A 21572-nucleotide genomic window follows, 5' to 3' on the forward strand; every position below is an offset into this window, starting at 1 on the left:
GGTTAATGCTTTCAACGTTTTTCTCGTCTTCCTCCCCTAGACAGGATCATTTGTCCTGCTATGGACATTAAGCGTTTGGTAAACTGTCACTTTTGCTTCATGAGTTGCCATTTACTAAATAATTTTGTTTGATTCTGAATGGGGCATTAAATAGCAACAGAGAGATGCTTTCTCGTCTTTTCTCTTCTCCATACTAATTGTGATTCCCCCCTGAGAAGCAAAGGGTAACATGTCAGGAATTGTAGGAATGAAGGAAAGAAGTACCATTATTAGACAAGAGTCTGAACTTTTTAATGTATATATCATGCACACTCACACCTGTACTGGCATATTAATGATTAAAGAAGGTGATTCATTTGAATATTTTAAAAAGGGTCTAAGGTCAAAGCAAAAAATACCTAAGGTGACCAGTTATTTCTCAGTTGGAAGCTATATGGATATATGCTCTGTTTAGCCAACAGCCCTGTGTCGTGGCCTCATATTCCGTTCTCCAAACAGGACTTGTTATTAGATTATTTAGGACCTGGTTTACAAATTAATTCTGGACTAGATAAAGAATTCAAATTTTAGTGTGCTCAGTTTACCAGGTGGTTTTTAAGAACCTTAACACAGATTGGTTGGCAATACTTTGATTCCAATTAAAATGTTTTCAAATTTGACAGAAGTGACACATCCCATGCCATCTGTGTGAGGGTCGATCAAATAGAGTACACATTTTTTTTTTTTGAAACCCAGTTCTGACACTTATGAAGATCTAACAGACTGCAGGGACGCTTCTTTCCTGGGAAACCATCTCTACTTTGACCATGGGCCAATCTTTTTCTGTTTTTGATTATTTTCAGTACCTGACTGAGTTCTGGACCCAGAGTTCAGAAACAATTTCTGGGTTGACTTACTTGGGTGGATCATGCATGGTTTCCTGTTAACATCAATCTTATAGGTATTTGTACATCATCATTCTAAAATGTTTAACTTGTAAGGGCCTAAGGAAAAATTCTATTTTTACTTCTTGTATCAAGAAGAGTGTATTGGCAATATTTTAAACTGATCCACTACTGATTAAGTAATGTTCTAGGCCATAATATATTTATTCTCTTGTATTTAAAGTTGAAAATTCATTTTATTTCGTTTTTCTCAATGTTTAATATGTGCCTTTCAAGCCTGTATTTGCAGCCCTTTAATTACTTATAAAATTATGTAGAATATTTCATGAACTTGGAATAATTTTAGCTTCAAACTACTTGAGAAAATGAAGAGCTTACTCATTTTAGGTCTAACTAAATGCAACATAATTCTTTTAGTTATTTTGTTGGTCAACTTCAATTAAATATTCATTGAGCTTTAAATGAGACACTAAGACTATTAAATATTTACGTGCTCTGATGAGATTGTGAACTACAGACTGGATCCTGGGTAATACCCAAAGCAAATTATAAAACACTTTCTACATTTGTGGCTTAACAAAACAAGTCAACACCTGTTAATCATTTTTCTTAAAAATGAAACATTTTCAACTCATTCTGGCTTTTCCAATAGCTTTTAATCATAGTAATATATCTAGGGTTTCACTTTCAAACAATTAAAAGCAGAAGTAACAGCAATTCTTTGGAAAGTGTATCAGAATTAATAATTGAGGTTGATGTTCTTGATACCCACCCAGATCTATGTTAAGGGTGGCACTCTTATCCCCCAGCTGTGGCAAGTGCTTTGGCATACAGCTCACCCCTGTAAACCTCTATCGAGCGTTGCTCTTGACTGATGGGAGTTATGTCACTCAGAGAAGCCTGGATGCTTACGCTGGCTCCTTTCTGCCAAGAGGGGGTGGCCTATGGCCAACTGATTTATCAAGCTTCCTTAAGGGGCTATGATTTGGGTTCATAGCCCTTTGTGTGTCAGCCCAAGGCAAAACTCCCAGTGAGAACACGGTGTTTCTCAGCTCATCCCTTTCCCTTTGCTGTTCCCCTCACTGGCTTACAAGGTTTTCCCCAAGACTGCGCCCTTAATAAATCACATGCACCTAAATCCCTGTTTCAGCCTCTGCTGTTACGAAATGGAACTTAAGACAGAATTCCAATTTTTATGCATAATTCTAAAAGTGACCATCAAAATGTTCTGTGCAGGCAGGCCATCAGATTGCAAGCAAAGAAGATGCTATTTACAATCACTGAAAAGAGCCAGCATTTGTTATCCTGCATGGACTCCATTGCAGACATGTCTAGCATTTTTCCTTTATTTACTCTCCCCTTCACTCTTAAGGGCAGACCACCAATTTTATCCAGGTGGGAGGTGTGCTCAGTTAAAATTGCTCACCTCTCTGTCTTCTTGCAGCTGGACCAGCCATGTGACTCACTTCTGGCCAATGTTATATACAGACTGAGACTGTTGAGGTGGGGCTCCTAGAAAGGTTATTTTTATAGTAGAGTCAGGCTAAGCTGGTCTGTTTTTCCTGCCTGAAATTAGGACCTAACATCTTGGGATACAGCAGCCATCTTGTGAGCACAGAAGAGATAAGGGAATCTATGGTCCTACTGGCATTATGAGTCACCGTTTCAGGCCCTGGCTGCCTCTCTCTGGACTTCTTCTTATATGAGAAAAGTCAGCCCCGCTATTTCAGAGCTTTTTAACCCAGAGAGGCCTTTGGAAATATGTGGAGGTGTTTTGGGGTTGTTGCAATGACTGGGAGCAGACTTGGACTGGGGTGAAGTAAGGCACTTGCCTTGGCTGCAGAATTTAAGGGGCATTCCAAAATTCAATAATAAGCAAGATAATCTTTTAATGAAATACCTTTAATAAAGAAAAATTAGTGTTAAAAATTCATGATGTACAAAAAAAATAGCAACCTTTTAATGGAAGAGCGAATCAGTAACTTTGCCATGCTAACCTATATTGGAGCCTGAGGCAAAAGGAGAAATCAGTACTGCTGATCCCATTTTATTTAACATTTTGACATTTTGATATTTTTGTTCATTATGGATTTTTTTTGCATCAATTTTGGTATTTAAAATCACCTCTAGGGCCAGCCCTGACCAAGAGGTGCTGCTGCTGTTGAGTACCTGAGGGCCAACCTTGTATGTTACATCTTGCAATGTGGGGAGGGCAGTTCCACACTGGGGAGAATGTTCTACCTAAAATGCCAATAATGCTTCTATTGAGTAATAGTCTTACTTGCTTAAAATCCTTCCAGTATTGAGGGAATTTATGCAAATAGCCAAACATAATTTTGCCTGATAAGTCACCCAAGCCCCAAAGACATTTCATTAAATTCATTTATACACAAACAAGTACATACTCACACCAATTAGTTCCAGTCATCAGTCATCATCACAGCACCTCCTTGAGGATGAAGCAAATGTGAATGATTATTCTCACTCTATAAGTGAGGAATCATTCTCAAGAGGTGGGGTGGGGGCCAGATTCTGAGGCTGAGTGTTGGAGGATGGCCTTGCCGTGACCACCTTCACTTTGCCTCTGTGAGCCTCAGTCACCTTGACTGTGAAGTGGGCCTTGGCTAGCTGATCTCTAATGCCCTTTGGCCTATAGCAATAGATGCCAGACTTGATTACAGTTAAATTCAACTTGTTCATTCTAGAACTGAACCCAGGCCCTGGATCTCCTGACCTGCAGCTTTTTTAATTTCATAGGTAGCTACTGCTTCATTATTAACTGAAATGTGGGATTTCGTAGTCTGTGACTATATAGCTGCTTTTATAAAGTCAGAATAGTTAGAAATACTCAGATGACTGAATGTTTTTATATGACTTTTATCTGGATGTTGAACACCATTTACATAGACTACAATCATGCTTTCATTTCATTTGTCAATGGTTCCTAGGTAGCTAATTTATTTGCTATTTTGCAAATGATTCTATTACAAGTGGCAGGGTGAAAGTTATCTTACGGGGTATGAATGCATTTAAAATATTTATTTTTTCCATCTATTATAAACAATAATTGTAAGCAAAACTACTGACCACAGAATTAGAATTTTAATAACTACGTTTATTGACATTGGTTTTGTGGTGAGCTGATTATTTATGTGAACCTCTATGTTTTGAACAATATAAAAACACATTTTTAAAAATATAATTTGATCTCTTGGGTCACCTTGACTTTTTTTTAATTGAACAAGTTGGTTTATTACTCAATGCAGTGAGGGAAAATGCACCCTGAGACGCTGTGGGATCTCTCACTAAGCAGGTGTTAGAAAAGACTAATTATAAGATTTCGACTTGTGCTAGGTACTTTTGGGGAAGGCTGAAGGAAGTGGGGCCTTGCTCTGCATTAGATGCTGTGAGGAAGCAGGGGTACTTCTATGATGGGGTATCTTAATAAATCTCATTTACAGTGAGAGCAGAAAGAGGCTGCTGCTGTAATTGAAAAGAAGCAGCGATTACTGCTATGAGCCAGGGAGGTCTGAGATTTTGAGAAGGCGATGTCTGGCATTTTGTGATTTGTTCAGTGTTCATGGTCTGTTCAGATGTGGTTATGGTGTTGTCTTGCTTATGGCATACTCTATCATGGTCACAGAGCGCCCTTGTCTGAGGTTGGTATTCTCTGAAAGGAGAACACTAAGGCCTAGCTGTGGCTGCCAGCCCAACTTGTAGTAATGCCTAGTCCAGCTGATAGCTGCTTTTCTTTTTTCTCACCCAGTACCAATCAAAAATTTTAATTTTCCTGCAGGGGAAGAAGGAGCAATCAAGTGCATTTCACATGATTAGCAAAGTACAACACAACATGAATACAGGTTCTTGAAGTTTTGCCTAACACCAGTTAGGAATGTTATAAAATATAATCAGTGTTTGAAAAAGTAAGATGCAATGAAAAATTTTAAGGTAAAAGTAAAAAGCAATTAAAGTTTTTAAGATAACTGAGAAATGTGTCAGATATTACACATTTAAACTATACCCAAAATTTCAAATGAAAAAATTTCCATAGGTTTATGTAATTTTCAGATTATCTGAATACTATTGGAATCATTTCATAAAAGATACCAAGAGGTATAATGATGCCATGATGTAATGGCAATACATTGTCATTTAAGGTCCATGTTTTATATCACAATTACATAAATCTTCAGCTATTTAGCATTAGAGAGAAAAGCAAATGACTTGCCAGAAATCACACGTTATGCCCCAAATTCCCAACTATGCATTCTGAATTTATCACTAAGCTCAAAACCCAAAGTTACGTCCTTTAAATTTATGTTAAATTGATAAGGTTTCTAGTTTCATCATACAGAATGACTTTCTCAATCTTTTGAAATTCAAAAGTCGTTTAATAAAAAACAGCCCACTAATTTAGAATAAATGTTTCTGGAATAAAAAGCGTGAAATTGATAAATGAGTCTCTTACTAAAGAAGAGAGACTTCTTCCTCCCTGAATTTCTAAAATTTTAGCTATTAGACAAAATTTGAAGACCCTCACTTTATGCCTAACCTTTTTAATTAGTAACTAAATCTGTAGCTTATTCTCATTAGTTCAAAGTTAGAATTATCTCTTTGAACTTAAACTTGAGTAGATACCTACCACTACACACCCATTAGAATGGTTATAATTTAAAAATGGCAAATTTTGGGGAGCGTGTGGAAAAACTGGAACTTTCATGCATTCCTGGTTTTAGAAGACAGTGGCAATTTCCTAAATAGTTAAACATATATTTATGGCACAACTCGGTAATTCCACTCCTATGTGTCTTTCTAAGAGAAATTAAAAGATGTTCACACAAAAACTTGTATGTAAACATTTAGAAGAGCATTATTCACAATAGCCCCAAAGCAAGGAACAATCTAATTGTCCATCAACAGATGAATGAATAAACAAACATGTGGTACAGCTATACAATGGAAATTATGCAGCAATAAAAATAACATATATTAAAACATGGATGAACCTCAAGAACGTATTAAGTGAGAGAAAGCAGACACAGAGGACTTCATATTGTATGATTCCACCTATATGAAATCCTAGCGAAGACAAATATCAGAAAGCAGATCAGTGTGTTGGCTGGTGATGAGAGAGGGAACTTGGGGTGGGAGATGGTGATGGAAAGATTCTCATCTGGATTTCGGTCATGATTGCACAATTCTATAAATATATAGAAGGTTGTTAAACTATCTGTACAAGAGGTGTATTTTATGGTATATAAATAATAGTTTAATATATGTTTGCTAGGACTGCTGTAACAAAATACCACAGCCTCGGTGCTTTAAACCACAGAAATTTATTTTCTCACAGCTGTGGAGGGTGGAAGTCTAAGACCAAGGAGCTGGTAGGGTTGGTTTCCCCCAAGATCTCTCCTTGGCTTGCAGGTGGCTGCCTTCTTGCTGCCGCTTTAGGTTGTCACCTGTGAACATAGGTTTTTTCTTTGGAACAGAGAATCTTTGTTATATGTAACATTTAGGTTCACAAAATGAGGAACTGATAATTAGTAGTTGATTTGTTGACTTACATTTTAAGGAGATTTATATTTTGTTCTGAAATTTTAGTCTATAGAGTCATGTTTCTTTTATGAACTTTCCCTTTTTGAATTCAAACCAGTGGCAGGTTTACTGGAAACATTAAAAAAAAATTGCTTACCTTCCTCAATTGTTTTCAGGTCTCTGTCCTATAATAAACTCACCCCTTTGTAACACTGATAGTTGGTGATAGTGCAAATACTGACTATATTATCTGTGTTCTTTTTTTAAAGATTTATTTATTTATGCATATAAGAACTGGGGTACAGGCCAGAGGTGTGGGAGGGTGTGAGGATTCACTGAGACAGAGTAGGGAGCAGAACAGGCAGACTGACTGAAATACACTGCTGAGGGGAGCAGCGGGCGAGACAGGAGAGGTCTGCTGCGCCATGTGGGTAGCTCCCTGGCCGGGGATTGAACTCATGCTGCAGAGGCTGCAGATAGCTTCACAGTGCTGTACTTAACCCCTTATGCTACCAAGGAGGCCCTATCTGTGTTCTTTTTTAAAGGAAATACTTTTGAAATAATTTAGATGTTATAAGAACTCATAAAATGGCACAAGATATTTCTTGTGCACTCTGGCCCCAGCTTTCCCCAATGATAACATCTCACATAACCATAGTACATGATCAAAACCAGGAAATGGACATTGATGTAATACTAATCTTGCAGAGCTTGTTTGTTTTCACTAGTTTTTTGCATTTCCCCCTTAGTTTATAGTACTATGAAAGCTATACATTTCTCTCACCATAGTTTTGTGGATTATTGAACTTCATATAAACAATTGTTAAGTGTGTCTTCTCTGGAATCTGGTTTACTGTTTGGGCTCTAAGATTTGAGTGCCTTGAGTAACTTTATGTTCCTTCCCTCCTTTGTCTTCCTGTTTCAGGCATTGCAGTTGGTGACTTTTCTTCTTAGAAAAGAAAAAGAGGGGATGTAGAGGGGAGACACAATAGTAACAATTATAATATTATTGCCAGGGTCTTTTCCCTTCCCTTTACCCCAAGGGTTGGACTGAGGGTACACGCATCTTCCTAAGGGGAGTGTTGTTTCAAATGAATCCTGTATAGCAGATGGGGTGTCCTTTGGGAGCTGATCCTCCTACAAAACCCCCTAATGGGAGGCTCTTTGTTGTAGAGAGCAAGCCTTCTCATTCAGAAAGATTGGTTCAGAATTTGTATTTATCATTCATTGCCTATTTCATCTTGGCTGTTTTTTTAACCTCTCTTGGTCTCAATTCCCTCATCTGCTGTGAGCATCAGCTGCAGAATGTATGTCAAGTGCCTAGCATAGTAGGTAGTCATGAAAAACTAACTTTCTTCCTTTGCCTAAGACTTGGCTTAGTTTCTTACATGGGGTGAGCGGGCCATGTTTATATGGGAAGGGAAGCAAAATCTGGGACAGTCCATCACTTGCAGGGTTCTTGCATTTGTATTTGGCATCAATTCTGGTGTATTCCAGAAGAGTAAGTTTGGAGATGCTGCCATTAATACTGGTGAGTTCTAAAAAGTAGCCATTAAACTATGGATGCCTTTGTTCATCCTATTTTTCCCCACTGTACCATTTATAATGTGGGTATCAGAGTACTTTAAAAATGTTTTCTATTTAAATAAGAGATTTTATCATGGCCTTTCTATTTTAGCAAATTCACTTAATTATCTTTTAGGGGGAAAGGTGATAAGTAAGTGCCTGTTTTTAGTTGTATCTTATTTTTTGTTTTTCTGAACTACTCACAGTAACAGACTACTCTGGTGTTTATATTCCAGTTATTCTCAACCCAGTTTTTATAACATCATCATCTGGGTTCTAGAAAATTTCATTTAGGTTCGTTTATGTTTAATCAGAATTTTAATTTCTTTGGAATCCATCCTGTGTTCTCCTGTTTAGCTTAAAATATAAAATGTTTGCATTTTGTTCTCTTTATGGTTCTATTTGTTCATCTTTTTATCTAGCATTTCAGAACAATTTGTTTTTTCATTTATGTTTGAGTATCAAAAACAAATCAAAACTATCTTCAGTTCTGGCATTTACAGTCAAATTTCTTCATGAAGGCTTTAATTCTGTAATAGGGGTAACATTAATGTCTGTTCTCAGCTTTCTCCTCTTCCTCCAACTTGCCTGCTGAACAAAGTTGTCTTTACTCATTTTGCTTCCTGCTCCCCTTCCCGCATCCTCCCGTCTAAGTTTTTCAGTCAGATTCTCAGGCATTAAGGGATATGGGAAAGGGAGAGGGGTGATAGAAAGAGAGGGGATTTGGAGGGAGGGAGAGAGGGAGAGAGAGAAAAGGAGGGGGAGCCCATAGGCTATGTCAATAGTGGGGATATGTGAGACATGTGTGAATCAGAAAAGCGAGGAAAGGCATTTTGGGGGAAGTATAGATATAGAGTATAAATTGGATCACCTTCAGAGGTTCTTCAAAGGTCTAAGATGGGACAGACTTCTCCAGTGCTATTTCTTTGAATATACTGCCATGCTGAGTGGGCCAATTTTAACTTATTATTTGAGTTACATCTAAAGTATTAACTCACTAAACTATGTATTTTGTTTAAGTATATGAGAGCCATCATTACCCTCTCTCTGGCACTGATCAGTTAACCCAAGTCCTCATTTTTCTACTCTTTATAAGTCCTTTTCAAGGCTACTGCAGCTATCCTAGCTCCTATCTTTTATCCAGAGAGTAGCCTCTTCAGTGACACCCCTCCTTCAATCTGATTCCCTTTCTTGACTGTCCACTCTGCTACAGAGTTAACTTTCTAACATATTTGGACTCCTTGACCTCCTTTGCTTGACCTAGGGGCTGGCCACCCATCTTCTGCCTCTTGTACCTTAATCTATCTCTTGTACCTTAGTCTATCTCCTCTGCTCTCCCTTACCTGCTTAGTCTTTGGTCACAAAGAACAAGTTGCTGGAGACCCTGGCTACCACACACAACTGTGCTCCTGTAGCTTTGTATGTTCTGTTCCCTCTGCAGAGACTGCCCTTCCCACATGTCCACACATGCAGTTCTTTCTCCCTCTCTCAGCCTTAAGGACCCATTTCATGGCACCTCCACTGTGATGCCTTCTTGATGCTCTCAGGTGATTTGGCGCCTCCTTGTCCTTCTGGAACATTTTCAAACCCCTTTTAGAAAGCCCTATTACTCTTTGTGTCCTTACCTGGAGTGTGGAGGGGATTTTTGTGGCACTTCAGGAGATAGTGGTTAACTGGTAGCTTCTGAAGCTATGCAGCTTGAGTTCTCATTTGTCCTTATTTCTTACTTTGAGATCTTGGATAAATTACTTAACCTCCTAAACCTCAACTTCTATAAAACAAGGATCACAGAATTACCTACTTTATAGATGTGTTATGAATAGTAAATGTGTTGAGTATAAAAGCACTTAACATAGTGCTTAACCCATTATAACTGCTCAATCAATGTTGGTTATTTTCACTTATCTTTGAATTCTCAGAGCTAAGCACAACACCTGACACATAGCAGGCACTCAGCAATGTGTACTGAATGAATTTTTAGCAATATTATTGGGTTTCCCCTAATGGCACTTAGCTTTATAGTTGACCCTTGAACCATGGGGATAGAGGGTTACAGGCACCAACCCCCACACATTGAAAATGGCTGTATAATTTTTGACTCTGCAAAAACTTAACTGCTAAGAACCTGCTGTTGCCCAGAAGCCTTACTGAAAACATAGCTAACTAACACATATTTTGCATATGATATACTGTATTCTTTTTTATTGTGGTAACATTACTATTATGTTTTAGGAGTACAGGTTGCCACTTCTTCAAATGCCCACCACCAAAAGTATCAATAAATCTCCACCACAGTCCATTATATTCTTATAATAAAAGTAAGCTAGAAAGAAAAAAATAATAAAAAAATAAGAGAAGGTATTTACAGAACAGTACTGTATCTATACAATAAGCATACATCATCTATTTACTAAAAAAATATATTTACCGAAATAGATCCACACAATTTAAACCCATTTTGTTCAAGGGTGAACTGTATTTCCAATGCATTATAATTATTTTGAGGTACCATACCCTGTTTTGCAGTTATCTGAGATACTCTAATCTCCCTTACTTGACTATACATTCCTTGCAGCTGGAGATTGTTTTATTGAGTGTTGTATCCACCACATAGAGCTTTGAACTTAGCAGGTGCTGTGTAACTGTGTTGATCTGGATTACTTTGCTTTTGATAAAGGAGCCTTTCCATGTCAAGTATCTGTTTTGTGATCTTAGCTGTTGATGCACTTGTGAGAAGTAAATAACATACTTTGAAATCAGTAGGGTAATCCAGTATACTTGGGAGTCCAGTTTATTGGATAAATACTAGAATTAGATTCTTTTGATTGGAGAACATTAAAGGTATTTAACTTCTAATATAACATAAAAAGGTATCTTTCTTCTGACTCTTTTGGGTAGAGTCCAGGCTTTTAAAATACCTACTATCTCAGAATCAAGGCATGGAGTGTTTTTGCCTTATAATCTCTGAATATATGTGTATATATGAAGCTATCCACAGCCTCCATAGCATGGGTCGTTCCCTGGCCTGCCAGTGAGCTACCCACATGGCACAGCAGACCTCTCTTATCTCACGCACTCCTCCCCTCAGCAGTGTGTTTCAGTAGATCCGCCTGTTCTCCCCACTCTGACTCTGGTGAATCCTCTCCCCACACCTCTGGCCTATACCCCAGTTCTTGTATGCATAAATAAATCTTTCAAAAAAGGTATTTGATACATTTCATACGTGTATCATGCTAAACATTTTCCTTTGTATTGTGGGTTTTTCCTTTCTTATCTTTAGCATTGAATATTTGAATCTTCAGTTTTCTCTATTCAGTTTGTGAAACTCCATGATTAAAATGTGATTTCTGTTGGATAGTGTGACCCCCCTCTTCTAGTCCTAATTATTTTTCTGATTCCACTGATTTTAAGCAGTGGCTCTGAACCTCTTCTCTTAGTAATATCAGGTATTTAATTGCCTTGCTCAATAGATTTCATAAAGATGTGAAGACTATTTTAGATACAGTTTTGACAGTATTTTTAAGCTTCCAGCTTTGCATCCTACACTGATTTATATATTATTCAGTATTTTTATAGACTCATTTTCTCTCCAAAACTGTTACATATACATAATTTTCTTAATCCTCTAAATAGTGCCACACTGTCCTGTGGTTAGCAGGACAACATTAGAAAATGTTGATTTTCTAATTTTTGCTGAAAGGTTAACCAGCAAACAAATAGCTTATGTTCTTTGCACTAGCTATACAGTTAACTGGTGATATAGCTACAAGAATCATATTCTAGTAGCTCGCATTCTAGTCACATCTTTTTTCCTTCTTTCAGGCATTATAAAATCAGGTCTTAAGTATGCAAGTAAAAATATGATGTTTATGCTGTCCATATAGGTGCACTGTATCTTAAACCAGATTTAGTAATGAAAATTTGAGCAGAAAATACCAGTGTAAGTTTATGATATTTTCATAATACAAAAATTCATTGGAAGTTGTTTTTGTCTTTTATTTATCCAACTTTATTAAGTTGGTATCAGTTTACCTTTTATGTTTATAAGCTAATGAGTTTTGTGTAACCAAATTTTCTTAAAATAAGCTATTTAAACACAGAATCCGTAAGAACTTATGGATAAACTTATCAAAAGGAAAAAATGGTAATTCGAGGTGAGACTGTAACTTGAGCATTGATATTTAGATCAACCTCTTCACCTTCCTAATTTCAACTAAAATGAATGCAAAATTTTAAAAATATGGACAAACCACGTTAGTGTTGGAGGCTGAGGACAGGGTGATTTCCATCTTCATGCTGCAAATTTTGAAGAATTTCCACTAGATACAGTGCAGTTACCAACTGTTTCACTTCCTAAGGAAGTTGGGATCTAGGACAACTTATAGGGGTTTCCACTTGGTTTGCTTTCACAGGCATGGAGAGGTTAAGAGTGTCACTAGGAGGTGCAGCAGTAGTCACACTGAGGGAAAAGCAGGCCTTGCATTAGAGCATTTCTCTGATGGAAAGGACTGGCCACACATGCTGTTTCTGGAGTGAAGGTCAAATCAATTTATAAAATGTTTACATGGAAAAATTTGAAGTTTTTCCTGTGGGCGACCATCCATGACTCCAACTCCCTCCCTACTTCTTAACATGCTGTTTATCAATCTGTAGCAATCAGCCTTCCACTCAGAGGAGGAATCAGAACATTAGAATGTTGGTGAAGGGAAGGAAGGAGAACTACCCACCCTACTTTGGGGAAAATACCAGCCTGGATAGACTGCTCTTTGTTCAGGGATGAACAAAAAAACCCACAAGAGGTTTCGGGAAAAGTCAACATAATATTTAAGCAGAGGAAGAAAATACTTATTTCAAAAGTATGTTTTCTATAGGAAAATGTATTTTTTGGTAACAATTTACTTTGTGTTTTCTGGTGAATGCAAGGAAACATACAAAACAAAGTAAGCAGTTAAAGTAAATTCTGTAAGGTGAAAGCTGGAAGGTCAGAATAGAGAGATTAAAAATATTACAGAATGAGACTTGGCAAAAAGGCAAAGGGAGTTTCTGAAGGAATAAATGTGAGGAAACTAAAAAAAATACATTATTTGTATATGTAGTAAAGAAAGAAATTGAAATTGGAGAAATTGGAATGAGTGATGGAAAAGGCAAACTTGAAACATTCTCCCAAAATTCAGAGGAAAGGATCAGATATAAGAGTAAAGAGACAATAAAAGATTGGACAAACGTATGGAGATCTAACATATGGACAGTTGTTCTTGAAGATTAGAAATTAGATTAATGGCAACCGAATCAACTAAGCACACCATAAAATAATAAAAACAACCCAATGTTCTTTACTATACAAAGTCATTGATCTGCAGACTGAATGCTTACTCTGTATGACAGAAAAGAAGACCAATAATTAGACATATCCTGGCATTTTTTTATTTAATTTCAAGGATATAGCAAAGAACTTAACAAGCATCCTTACAGAAAAAGTAGTTTAACCCCCAAAGAAAGAGAAGTTGACATCAGAGTTTCTTTGCATTCTTAAATGCCAGAAAACAATGAAACAATGTCTTGTAACTTTTAGGGGAAATGTCATGGGTAAATCATGAAATGAAAGGATTAGTGGTAAGCAAGGGGAACAAAATTATAAGTAATTATAAAATATAAATGAAGTTCAAACAGAATGTAAACGCTTTTAATGTTTATTAGAAGATGAATAACAAACAACAAGTGCCAAATGCAAGACAGAAATATAGAGAGAATGTATTTTCTCCATTTAGATGGAGTTAATTAGAAATTAATTTTTGGTTAACATTTGTGCGGACAGTACTTTAAAAATTAAACAGAAAAATTAATAGAGTTAAACTCTCTTGATCAAGAGAAAAAAACCTGTCTTTTTTATTGTCTTTCTCTAAGACCTGCAAATGTTCTTTAACTCTGTCTAATAAACGTATTTTTTAAACTATGTTTTAAAAAGACAACTTTAAGTAAAAAGAAACCAGAATAGGATCACTGTATATCTATTTGTGGTGGGATTTGGTGGTACAAGAACTTTCAAGTATACAGGTATAAAAACAAACTTTTTTAAAAGTAGATATGACAATTAGGAAAGCAAATTTTTAACAGTATATGTAATTTGACATAACTGCATAATCCCAATTATGTTGGGACAGTAACAAAACAGTAGATTCTAGGTAGAAATTCTAGTAAAAATACCATGCACCACTTTGTACTTCTCTGTATTATCATATTTTTGTAATGTATACATATTAATTTTTATAGTGAGAAAGCCACATTCATTAAAATAAAATATAAAATTAAATTAAAAATCCTATAGATACAGCAATTGTAATTATAGCAAATTTATGTTATAGAATATTTTGTTCTTTCCCTCCTCAATTAAAAGCAAACTAAGCTTTTAATTTAATACATTACAAAAAGCACAATAAAACATATCTGAGAACTGAAGGAAACATTAATAAACTTTAAAAAGCAGCATTTAAAACATCAGTGAGCAATAGATTTGAACAATAAACCTAAGAGTTGCTTCTTTAAAAGAAACAATGGAATTAAACTTTCAGTTTACTCAGGAATGAAAACAAAAATACACAAAATATGTTTAAATCACAAAGTCAAAGGAAGAATATGCTCAGCTTATGCTAATTATGGGGGAAATGTTGATTAGTAAATTGACTCAAGGAGTATAATGCTAGAATTAACCAATACCTATGGAAATATTAGAGAAAACTGCCCAAGAGCTACTCAGTTGTTTATATGATTGTCTCTAAGTGGTAGGATCATGGACTCTTTTTTTTTCCCCCCACTTTGCACTCTTTAGTAGTCTCAAAAAAACTAACAATAAACAGGAACTCAATTTAAAGTGAGATGTGGAAAAAGTCCAACTGAAAAAACAGATTCCTCCCATCTCCCAAGACAAAGTAGGCAGTTTATTCCTTTTGAGCTTTAAAGGTAGAAATAGCTGCCTTTCTAAAATCTAAGTGAAGCGAAATAGTGATGTGCAGTAAAAAGGACTGCCAAGGTTCAGGGAACCTGTTAATGGCCCTGTGACTTTGGGCTGACTAATGGCCCAGGGGTCACTAATGGCACATTGAATTTCTAGATTGCGGCTGTCTTCGTGGCTCTCTGATGCCTCCGCAGTGGCAGAGTCGACACTCCAAGTGCTATATAAACATATAAAGGCTAAGTAATCATTCTTGAGGTTCAATGGAGTACTGAATCACTTTAGTGAAACGATTTAAAAAGTACCCCAACTTTTGCACATTTAGATCATGACATTTAAAATTTTTTTTTACTAATAACATGGATAGAAGAACTTTTTTATACTTTGTTCATGAAATAAGTAAGTAAATGAAGATTGTGGTTTTTGATTGAGGCTACTCTGAATATACTACTCAGAAAAGATTTTTCTCATTCCCATTCCAGAAGAAAGCTGAATTATGGCAAGGATCTCTCCTGCATGTTAGAAAACACTGCAGAATACAGTTTATGCCATTAAAAAAATGTAGAGGGAGAAGAGCAGATCAGAAAAGTATTTTCTCTATATAAAAAGGTAGTCTTTTTTTGAAAAGGAAAATCACTTAAACTAAAACATGTGTATGTATATCCTGTTCATCTTGATGAATGTGTACTTTAATTCACACCCATTTTTAAAATGCCTACTTGGTAGTGTCACTTTGCTAGGACCAGATAAACGACACTTTGTTCTCACAGATCTCATGTGGTAAGAAATGAATAGGGCATGGCAGTAGCTAGGATACAACTGAAGTGGCCTTTTCCAAGCTTGTGTTCCTAAGGATCTCAAGCTCACTGAATTGTACTTCAGATTAATCAAATTAATCTAGAAGTAACTTCGAGAAACATCTTCTTAGATATATGAGGCTCACATGAGCCTATCAAGGGACGTATGAGATCCCAAAACAAACAAAAAAACCCCATGGAACTTTGTACAACTTGGTATTTCCCCAAAATGTGTGTCCAAGGACTTCTCTCTTCTGCTATTCTTTATCACAAGCTCATAAGCTCAGGCCTCCTGTGGGCTGAAGGGCCCACTTTGAGCAATGTCTGCTTAAAGTGTGCATTACACAGAAAACTTCTTAAAACACTGGACTGGTTTTTGAAGGATTTCTGTCTTCAAAAATATAATTAAATTGCACCTTTAACCTGTAACCTTCTTTTGTTCTGCTAAATGAAACTGAAGCACTTCAGCCACAGCTTTCTTACACTGAATACTCTTTTCTTCTCAAAAGACTGGATTTCCAGCAAAAAGATAAACTCTGTTATATATAGGAAATATGAACTATCAAGTTCCTGATAGGGCTTGACCTTCTTTCCTTGTTTTGTTGTAGATGGCATGTAACAGCAGAACATAGGCCTTTAGTCCTTGTTTCATATTTAAAATTAAAGAGGAAATAGGACATTTCACTTCTCAGGTCCCTTCTTAGTAGCTGTCCCCAGCTCAAAAAAGTCAGTTATTTGTTTATACGAAAAGTTCAAGAAATCTTGCTGAGGGCCTGCTCTGTTCCAGACACTCTTGTAATAATATCAGGTGCACAGTGCCAGACTGACAAGCTTGTACACTTACAACCTAGTGGGGGAAGACAACCAGGGAACATACACAAATTAACAACACAATCTCAAACAGTACTAAGTGCTATGATTAAGTAAAAACAGTAAACCAAGGATTTTTTTTTCCTCCCAGGTGAGGTGAGCACTATAAATTGGGAGGGCTTCTCCATGGAGGTGACTTTTGAGCTGAGAACCAAATAGTGAGGAGCCAGCTGATATTTCTGGATACAGATAAATGGGCACAAATTGATTTATTTTTTGAGAATAAACAGATTTTCAATTTTTAAGATGGTACATTTCATCTCATGATAGGACTCTTGGATTTGGGTGTGCTTTGGCTGGCGAAGTTGAATTTTACATCTCAAGTATTTTCCCTAAAATGGGGTTCATTTTAATTTCTCAGAGAGGATAGCTGTTCGCCAAGTGGGCAGCCGAATCTCTTCTGTTTCTGTCCTGTGAGTGCTTTTGAAGCCCTTCTGGAGAACAGAGGTTTTAAGTGGTATACATTTGGGCCTTGATAAAAACCAGAGCAATTTGAATCAAGTTACTAATTTATACTGGTGCTGTTAAGAGCTTTGGAATCATACAAGTGTTGGGAGCTCAGTTCAGATTCAAAACTCATCTCCTCAATGGTGTTGGAAGAGTCAAATGATTTGGCTCTCATTGCTCTAAGTTCCTCCACAGCCCCCCTTGGCACTTTAAGACTATTAACTAATATTTATGTAAATGGATTCTTTTCAGATGAAATGCTAGTGTTGGTCTATCTTTAGAAATACAAGTTCAACAGTCATTGAATTTAAGAATTTAACAAGTAATATGGATGACAGAGTTCTTATATACATTTGGGGAATAAACAAACCTCCTAGCTCATTTTTAAAATTCACTATTCCCTGCTTGCTTTTTTCCCCCCACAAAGACAAGTAGGAGGGTGACTTTATTCACCAACTGCTCAAAAGCACAAGCAGAGAATAGGGATTTGGATTAGCAAACTTGTACCCTGTGGAACTCTTTGTTCTTCATTCAGTATCCCTATACACTTTGGCTGGAAGAAAAACCCTAAAAACATGCCCAGCAGTTCTCATTACCCCTCCTCCCATCCCACTGCACCTCACCCTACCAGAAGCAGAAATCTTATGAAGAGGTTTTGAAGAAAACATCCTGTCCTGGCTTTTTCAGTTCCAGTGAGCTTTCAAAAGATATCCTTGACTTGGGACACAGGAAGCGTTCAAACCAAGTCTATGTTGTCAAAAGCAGGTCTTCTTTTTCTGGAAGGATCCTGACTATGTGTTCTCTGCTTAAAGATTGTAGAGGCACCTGGTGTTTTCACGCAAAGTGCTCAAAGTGTGAAAGAGTGGCTGATTTGTGACTCTGGCAATCTCTCGAATTGTGTGCAGGGCCATGCCCGGGTGGGCATACCGGCAAAGGCTTCTGGGAACCTCTCGAGGGAGGAAGTACGGAGCATCTGTCTCCACGACGATTCTCTCCAGTGGGATCTTCTTCAGAGCATCCCGGGCCTCCCAGGCAGAAGAGTAGGTCAGGACAGCTGTAAAGCCCACAGTCATGTTGGGAAAGTACTTCAGCAGGGGCTCAATGACTGGGTAACTGCCAGTGAAACAATGCCGATGGATCTTGTAGTCAAAAGGCACATATTTTTTCATGATGCCCAGCAGATCTTCATCAGCTTCTCGGCAATGGATCACCAAGGGCATCTTTAGAGCGACAGCCAGTTGCAGCTGTCTCTCAAATACCCTGTGCTGCCGTGGGATAGGCGTGCTGCACTTATGAGAGTAATCCAAGCCCATTTCTCCAAATGCCACAGCCTTGGGGTGACGTAAAGCTTGCAAGATATTTCTTTCTTGCCTCTCATTGTAGTAACTTGCAAAATGGGGGTGACAACCAAAGGCCCCCCAAACCAGATCCTCTCTCAACAGCTCCTCCCATAGGCCATCACGTAGTGTGCGCGGATCGCAGAAATCAGTGATGCAGCCGTGAAATTCCCTAGGGAAGGTAGTGCCGTAAATTTTTCTGAACATAGTAAAGGTCCCCTGGAAAGACAACTTGGCAAAGAGCATGTCCAAGTGACAATGGGTGTCAATGAAACCATCCTGGAGAACTCCCGCTGAGTGGCCCCTTGGCAGGGAGCTAAAAGATCCACCTCTTCCCCAGCCGCATAAAGGAGTGTCCTCCACCTCTGCTTGCGAACTTCTGGAAAAACACGATACATTCTGGGCTGGACCTTCCTCTGGGAAGGATCTTCGGTCTCTGAACCGGTTTGGAGAGTACTGTGGAGAGTTGGCGAAATAATCACTCTTCCCAGCCTGGGACCTGTTACTGCCGCCTGGGCCCATGGGGGGCCGGTGAGAAGGCTCGGGGTTGAGGGTGCCGCCGTCAGCGTAGTCCCCAGAAGGCCAGCTGTACACCTGAGGCTGGTACACGGCATGGTCAGTGGTGAAGGAGGAAAGCTCTGAAACTCTTGCGAGATTCTGTGAGCCTGGCTCCTCCTGGGGCACTCCGAAGGTGAAAATCTCATCCTGGGCGAGCCAGTCAGTTCCTGAAGAGGGCCACTCAGTCGCGCTTCTTTCTCTTGGCGTTTGGCTTTCTGAACTAGAGTGAGGCCTGTCTGGACACTTTTCGCATGGAGAGTGTTTTTCAAAAACGACTGCCCTTCGGTCATTAAATGGCCTCTGACTGGGTTTCTCCTGAAACTTTGTATTCACTCTCCTGTCATCGAGGCTGCTGGTCTTCCTCATTCTCTGGTGCTTCTCACCACTGACCCCTGGGGCTGACTCTACCTTTCTCTGAGGAGGAGAGGTGCGGACCGCCCTGGCTGGTCTTTCCCCAGGGGTGGGATTCTCTCTCGTGCTGGGTTTTGTACAAGCAGCAGCCCCCCTTCCTCTTCCCAGTCCCCTTGATCTTGATGTCGGTTTTCTGAGGGTGCCCTGGGGGGCCTTCCTGTGGGTCACTGAAGAACCGCCTTCTGGCTGGCTGTCCCTCTGCCTCTGGACCATTTTCGGTTCCTCAGTCTCACTTTCGGCCGCAAATGCAGCATTCATGGAGTTACGGGAACTTTGTCTGGAGTCAGCCTTACAATTGCTGGCATCCTTCGGGGAAGCCATTTTTTCCAGAAAGGAACTTGCACAGGTGGAGAGGAAGGCCCAAAGGGGATCCCACGGACCAAAGAAGCACCCAAGCGCTCCGAATCAGGGAGTCTTTGGAGGCTGGTCCACCCACACTGGGCCTGAGGGGTGCTGGTGGGGGGCTGCTCTGGCGGAATGAGTCTCGGGCAAAACCTCCACACGCTGGCCACGAGGTGCTCCTCGGGGGGCTTTCTGCGCTTGATGTAGAGTTAAGAGCTGGCCGGCCGGAGGAGGGAGAGAGGAAAGGTGGGCTTCCAGGGGTATCTGCTTTCGTTCACCAGGGGAGCCTACCTCGGTGCTGCGGCGGGCCTGGGCCGCCCGGGCGCCTTCCGGCCCCTTCCCCTTACTTTCACTTCTGTGCCACCGTCCTCAGTGTCCACGCTTGTCAGAGTCCTTTCCCTGCGTCTGTGAGGCCAGAGCACCTTGGCTAAGTGGCAAAAATCCCAGATTTACCGAAGGCTCAGGTTGGCTTGCGCGCTGACCATGCGCTTCCGGCCGAGCTGAGCACTTTCTCTTTCACTACAGCCCCCTTTATGGGGCGCAAGTGCTTCCGGAGAGGGGATATCAGAGTGCTTCCGGGACTCCAGAGCGCGTCCATGTTGTTGGGAAAATGAAGCCGTTCCAAGATGTCGTAGTCTTTGAAAAGACCACAAGGTACTTTGGGAATCCTGCACAGAGCCCCCTCAGGTGGAGGGTGTGGGGGAACCAGACCCTGGGTCCAAGTTCACACGCGCTGGGAGCACTTGCCCCACCCACCAACTCTGTCTCCCAGAAGCACCCTCACGGCGCTGCCCCCTCTCCCGTGCCTGGGATCTCCTCCTCCCCCTCCCCCCCCCATCCGATCTCTCTCTCTCCCCCCCCATTGGATCTCCTCCTCCTCCCCACCACCCCTGAACGGGCGCCACCTCCAGGTGCCCTCCATGCTTGCTCTGTTCCCTTTTGCGCCCCAGTTTTTTCAAAAAGAGCTATGGTTTTGAAAGCATAGTTTAAATGTACATGCTTTTAAAGCACCTATAATTGTAGTATATTACCATTTTCACTCCTGAGTTTTTCGCTCTGCATTTGTGCATGTATCTTAAGCACTTATTGCCACATGGTTTTCAGAAACACTGTACTGTTGCGGTGCTAATACTGCACAGCGCATGCAGGGGGCCGTAAGTCGCCAAGTCCTCCCGCTTTGGCTATCTCTGTAGGTCTCACCACTCTAGTTCTTCTCTGTAATTGAAAACAATGCCACAAAGAGCGTCTTTGCACGTCAGCTCCTCCATATTTTACTTTTTTCTTTGAGCTACATTTCCAGAAATGGAAATATAAGAATTGTAAAGTGGCTTCTCATACCACCTTGCCCCAGAACAACGGTAGTAATTTAAACTCACATTCAGAATGAATAATCATATCAGGCCCATTTTATAGCAGAAATCACAGAACCAGTGCCTCACCCCTACTTTAATTTACACTTATCTAATAACTTCTTAAAGTGAACATTTTATTTGTCGACCCTTGTGAATTATTTTCTATTGTTTTTAAATTTGTGTTTTATTTTTGTAGTTTTAATTTTAAGACTAGACTAGTCATACTCCTTTTAGAGCTTCGTGTGTGTGTGTGTGTATGTGTATGTATTCTGTTTGTGAGGGCAAAGGAGGTTGACTTGTTCTATTTAAGCTGGTAATCCATATGGTACATACTTTTGAGTTATGATTTATTTTAGGTGAGAATATTTTATAGAGTTACTTTCCTAAATTACTATTTTTTTTTCTTTTAATGTGTCTTTTATCATGCGTTAAATTAATAGTCTATTTCTGGACCATCTATTCCTTACACATAGTTGTATGTTTCTTGTTATTCTGGTGTTCTATTATTTTAATAATTGAAGCAT

The 21572-nt window shown here is 39.1% G+C and overlaps 2 protein-coding genes across 2 annotated transcripts in view; one reads left to right on the plus strand and one right to left on the minus strand.

The window, feature by feature from the left end:
* EFHC2 (EF-hand domain containing 2) overlaps window positions 1–21572 on the plus strand; it is a 189754-nt gene that overhangs the window by 33149 nt on the left and 135033 nt on the right. The window lies entirely within an intron of this gene.
* On the minus strand, window positions 14320–20275 carry LOC119246210 (putative deoxyribonuclease TATDN2). Its single transcript, XM_037512498.2, has one exon. It carries the CDS (start codon window positions 19673–19675, stop codon window positions 17855–17857), a length of 1821 nt encoding a protein of 606 aa, XP_037368395.1. The 5' UTR covers window positions 19676–20275; the 3' UTR covers window positions 14320–17854.

This window comes from Talpa occidentalis, unplaced genomic scaffold (assembly GCF_014898055.3).
Source record: "Talpa occidentalis isolate TD23 unplaced genomic scaffold, MPIMG_talOcc4v2.1 talOcc4.15, whole genome shotgun sequence".
Lineage (NCBI taxonomy): Eukaryota > Metazoa > Chordata > Mammalia > Eulipotyphla > Talpidae > Talpa > Talpa occidentalis.